Source organism: Branchiostoma floridae, chromosome 16, assembly GCF_000003815.2.
Source record: "Branchiostoma floridae strain S238N-H82 chromosome 16, Bfl_VNyyK, whole genome shotgun sequence".
NCBI lineage: Eukaryota > Metazoa > Chordata > Leptocardii > Amphioxiformes > Branchiostomatidae > Branchiostoma > Branchiostoma floridae.
The window spans coordinates 15543852-15549509 of record NC_049994.1 but is presented as its reverse complement, the minus strand read 5'-3'; the positions used below and the strand labels follow the sequence as shown (position 1 = coordinate 15549509).

Genomic DNA, 5658 nt, shown 5'->3' with positions numbered 1-5658 from the left:
CACCCATACCTGGTTAGCAATACGTTTTTATTTGACTTTTTTCAGTTATTTTTCTCCATCTCAGCAGTTGCCATAAATATACAAAAATGTAGCTACACCGCAGACATTCGCAGCACACTTATTAGATATGACCATAATGTCGTTTATGATGATGCTTTCATGGTCTGGACAGTTTCATGGTTTTGAATATCCCTTTTTCTATGACATTTGTATGAATTTTTTTTTATTGTACATTTTGCAGACTGAGAAGTCAGTTCACTCACATTTTTCTGTAGCACTTGATATTAAACATCAGACTTACACTTTGCGAAACAAAACATAGCGATAATTTTTTTATGTTCTTATTGTAAGAAACAATTCTTCTTACCAGTAGTACAAAGTTGGCTTGTCACACATTCCCACACTATATTCTGGTGTAGAAAAAATGCTTAGAACTAACAGTTGCTATTTTTCACAGAGAATCAGACAACCAGTAGTTTGCTTGCATGTTTCATGTGTGTTTTACCCCCTTGCAGATTCAGATGAAAACGAGTTCTATATTTTGTCACTGGACAACAAATCTTGGCAATTTGAAGCCCCCAACTCAGAGGTAAGCTTATATTTATATAGTAATAAAAGTATAACCATTATCATAATCAGTAACTACTTTGACAAGGTTTTTCTGTTATTCCTTGGTAACAACAAATTGTTGAATGCACATTTGGATTCCATACATGTTTGCTGAGAAGAAAATTTTAAAGAGCTAAAAAATCTTTTAAAGTTTCAGCCAATTTCTCAATCATTGGGGCCATTCTTCCATTGAGAATGTATTGAGTTTGAGTTTATTGAGTATGAGTATGATGTATAGACCACAACCAGCTTTGTTTTCGCAGCAGAAACCTCTTGAAAAACCGTGTATTGTACACACTCAACACTCAGGTTTTTGTATTACTACTGTAGTCAGTGTATTGATATTGTTTTTGTGTGTGTTCTTTCGAGGAGAGAGATGCCTGGGTCCAAGCCATAGAGAGTCAGATCCTGTCTGCTCTACAAGGCAACGACAGTACCAAGTCTAAGGTAAGAATGAAGTTACGGATCTTAAGACCAATACAAATTTAAAAGTTACCATGTAGTATGATACTATTGCATATATTACTTTGCTAATGAATGCTCTATTCAGCATATACTACATCTACATGTAAGTATGTAGCATACATGTATACCAAAGGGCTTATTCCAACCTTATTTACTTCTGTCCCACTTATTGTTTGAGCCCAAGTTGTTGTTTTTTAATTTTTGTTCTTAGATCTGACATTTTGAGGTTACAAATTTTACATTTTCGTCAGTTTCATGTCATGAAGTTCAGAATTTTTGGACCGGTGGGGTTAAATTTTTGTCAGTCTAAACATTAACAAGCAAATTTCCATCCCTGGACAGAGGGACAGGTCCTTGGGACAGCCCTGGAAGACATAGATTCAACCAATCAGTCAATCAGTCAAACTTTGCACTTACTGTCTTCTATCTTTTACAATATGATTGATGCTGAATTGACGATATTCCCACCACAGAACCGGAATAACAGTTACGGGGACCAGCAAGTTATCCAGGCCATCCGCAACATTCGCGGGAACGCCTTCTGTGTGGACTGTGAGGCACCAAGTAAGTCTCGCTGTTAAAATCATGATATACATACACTGCCTTAGGATAGCATCCCAATTTTAAAATTCTGCAAATAACAACGGACAAATTGTTACTTATAAGTAGTGTGGAATTTCCCTGTCATTAAGAGTGAAGGAAACCCAACGGTTCTGTTTATCTATTAGACATTCACAGCTGAATCCATTTTGTCCAACGCCATAGAATTACAAAAGCAATAATGTAGTTTTCTTGTGGCAATGGGTATCAAAATCATTTTCTCCTCAGATCCCAACTGGGCTAGTAGTTTAAACCTGTGTGTGTGCTGTCGGGTGTGCACAGTAGTTTTCTTGTATCACAGTTAAGCCTTTTCCTGTACAGGTCCTGACTTGGCTAGTTTGAACCTGGGTGCGCTGATGTGTATAGAGTGTTCAGATCTAGAGTGCACACCTAACGTCAGCAAATACATCGGTTTAGTTTCCCTTAGCTACAACTTACAAGTATCACACTCTAACTCTTTTCTTCTACTGGGCTAGTTTGAACCTGGGTGCGCTGATGCATGTGTATAGAGTGTTCAGGTGTGCACAGAAATCTGGGCACACAACTGTGGAGAGTAGGTTCCATGATTTAAGTTTTCTTGTATCACAGTTAAGCCTTTTTCTCCACAGGTCCTGACTGGGCTAGTTTGAACCTTGGTGCGCTGATGTGTATAGAATGCTCAGGGGTCCACAGAAATCTGGGTACTCACCTGTCCAGAGTACGCTCTCTGGACCTGGATGACTGGCCCACGGAGCTGGCTACGGTCATGACGTCCATCGGAAACTCTCTGGCTAACAGTGTGTGGGAGGCGAACCCCCGGGGAAGAGTCAAACCTACCCCAAACTCTCAAAGGTTTGTGGAGCTCTTCTTCCTATACTTATTTTATTCACACACATGAAAAGAATGTTAAGTGTAACAGAAAATAATGCAATGCATGGAATAATATTTTTATATTATTATCTATATATTATCAACTTGCTACAGTTTCGTCAAGATCTGTGCTTCTGAAGCTTGTTTATCCTCAAGGCAATGGACCGCATTTCTTGTGAAACATCTATGAATTAGGAAAAAAGTACAGTTTTCTTTTGACTCAAAACAATCTGAATTTAGTTTCCTCCCATGGAGAGGAAAAGCAAGCATAAAAGAGAGTTTTGAGTACAGTATTACCAACAAATTGAACTATTTTGGCCTGATGAATGTACAGTAGCTTTCATTCCCATTATGTTTAAGTTGTAGATCGGAACAAAATTATATGTTTCTTGAAAGTCAAGAACCAGTAGACTAGTCTCTGCTGTAGTGATTGCACAAAGCTGTGTGGCCCAAAGCTACAGAAATGGAGATGGGCACCACCCACTGCACTATTTGGAGCAAGAAGGACTTTGACTTTCAGAGTCAAACATTTTTATTCATATCTATTCACAGAGAGGAAAAGGAGTCATTGATAACAGCGAAGTACGAAAGAAAAGAGTTTCTCACGCCGCTGTAATGATTGCACAAAGCTCTATGGTCCAGTACTACAGAGACGGGCAATGCCCACAGCACCATTTGGTGTTGGAACTCAAACCAATTTTCTTTTTTTTTCTTACAGAGAGGAGAAGGAATCGTGGATAAGAGCAAAGTACGAGAGAAAAGAGTTTCTCGCGCCGCCGCCATACCCGGACGTTCCCATCAGCCAGCAGTTGTTGGAGGGAGTCACACACGATGACATCCGTACCGTGGTTCTCCTGCTGGCGCATGCCAACCCCTCGGAGGTGAACATGACGCTGGAAGGGGACGGACGGACGGCCCTGCACCTGGCCTGTACCATTGGCAACATAGTGGTCACACAACTACTGTTATGGGTAAGCTTGGACACCCCTATACCATATGAAATAGTTTCATCTGGAAACCTTCAGTTATACAATGTACAGCCCTGCACCTGGCCTGTACCATTGGCAACATAGTGGTCACACAACTACTGTTATGGGTAAGCTTGGACACCCCTATATCATGAAATGGTTTCATCTGGAAACCTTCGGTTATATAGTGTATGCCTCTCTAAAATGCATCATTACCCTAGCTGCTTGAGGTTTAGAATGACAATTCTTTTTTGAAAACAAGCAATGCAATGAGCGATGAAAAAATACAACATTGGTAACACATCTAAACACATCTAGACACCTTCAGTCACAGTGTGAACAATATATGCTAATATAAAGAAATGCATACAAGCAATTGCTGTACAAGTGTCTACCAGAATGTTAGCAAATTAGAATCAAATCACATATTAATATGTAAAATAGTATTTTGTCTTCCACCTGCTTTTTGTCTGCCAGTGGTCATGGTGATACAGTGTATCATCTCAATTGCTCATATTGTTACCCTAGAGGATGATAGACTACCAATTTGGGATCAGAAAATTACAATGGTTGTATTATAAAACTACTCCTGGACCAACAGTCTTCAAATGTGTATGGTATTACATAAACTTCCGTATATTGTGCATTTTCTGGATCTATCAAGGTATGTGTACATGTACATGTACAAAAAACAGTACTGTTACAGTATATTTTATGATTGGGCTACATGTGTATATCTGTGTACCAATAAGTCCTGTAGATTTTATAATCAGACTAATATGTTGTTCACAGTACTCGGCTGACTTCAACATCACGGACCGCGAGGGCAGAGCCCCCCTCTGGTACGCCCGCCAAGCCAACAACCACGACGTGGCCGAACTTCTCATTCACAACGGTTGCCAGGACGACAGCATGACCACGCCCAGCCTGCAGAGGAGAGTGCCGGCCAACAACAGCGCCGTGTTTGACAAGCTTCCCGCTAGTGTAATATAAATTATGAGTTAACGTCAGGACTACTTTCACAAGGGGCACATCGTACGGGAAAGGCTTATGCTCTTCTGTAGAGCTGTTACATGTCCTCCTTTGGTCAACATTGACCATGGTAAAATCCTAATAGATAGGAGCCCTACAGCATCGGCTGTCGCTTAACTGTGCTATACGAGAATGACAGTCTCTGCCACACAAGGCACATCTGTAAGCTGACTCAGGTCTGTTGCAGAGCTCATTTTGCAGGATCCGCTTTTCTTCTGCCATGCGCATCAGTCTGGTTTCTCCTGATTTTAACATCCTGGACAGTAGCTATTTCTGCAGAATTGAGGACAAGCTTTTGGAAAATCATTTTTACAACAATATCAGATCAAAAATTTTATCCCTTGGCAGCGGTTGACGCTAAAAAAGGCTAGGATCAGCAGGTTTTTGCCAGAGTTTGTAGGGTAACCGGAAATGAAACACAACATTTTCCTTGGCCCCATGTCAGCAAACTTGCTGAGAGAGAAAAAAGTCCTTTCCTGTACATATGTGCCCCTTTTGTGGAGTCCATCTGTGTATCTATAGGCAATCTGTACAGTCTCAGAACCAAAGAATGTGTTATATATTGTTGCTTTATTTATGGTTGTGCTCGTCGTGAACTGCTGTATGCATGTGTGTGAGCAACTGAGCCCCAATGCTAATCTCCAAGCAGATCCTACAATGGCATAAGATAGTACCAAAATGGCCAAGGAGTGTAGTCAGCCAAGAGGTGTCCATTTGCCATGACTTAGTTGCTCGTAAAGTCATTAGCACATGGCCACAGGGAGGGGCAGCAACACCATTGTTGAATAGAAATGCTCCTCCCTGTTTCAGTGGAGGCAGATCCCAGGTAGCGAAACACACTCCTAAGTTGGCTTCACTCCTCTGCCAGCTTTTGATACTATCTTATGCTACCGTAGGATCTGCTTGGAGATTAGATGGCATGTACATGTACCTAGCAAGGCATAAGTGTATTCGAGATAAGTATCAAAATATCTAATAGCAAAAAAAGCTTGTTACGCCCATCAAATATGTGTAACTGTAAGAGTGGAATTGAGGATTGTATGGAAGAGAGCAAGATATTGGTGTTTCATTTAAGGGCACTTGCATAAGGTATTGTGTTTGTGAAAGTAGTGTTTACCTACCAGAAGTCTGCATT

General features: G+C 40.6%; 1 protein-coding gene across 16 annotated transcripts in view; it reads left to right on the top strand.

The window, feature by feature from the left end:
• The window catches only part of LOC118403084 (arf-GAP with GTPase, ANK repeat and PH domain-containing protein 1-like), a 91419-nt gene extending 86825 nt beyond the window's left edge, over positions 1-4594 (top strand). For 11 of the 16 annotated variants that reach the window (XM_035801541.1, XM_035801540.1, XM_035801538.1 and 8 more), the window contains 6 exons: positions 516-589; positions 979-1056; positions 1548-1638; positions 2283-2505; positions 3242-3494; positions 4284-4593. In XM_035801541.1, the coding sequence (XP_035657434.1) occupies positions 516-589; positions 979-1056; positions 1548-1638; positions 2283-2505; positions 3242-3494; positions 4284-4484 (920 nt within the window). In that variant the 3' untranslated portion in view covers positions 4485-4593. Of the gene's footprint in view, positions 1-515; positions 590-978; positions 1057-1547; positions 1639-2282; positions 2506-3241; positions 3495-4283 lie in introns of all 16 variants that reach the window. The other 5 variants (XM_035801529.1, XM_035801532.1, XM_035801534.1 and 2 more) reach the window with 3 other exon arrangements.
• Positions 4595-5658: the final 1064 nt, after the last annotated feature.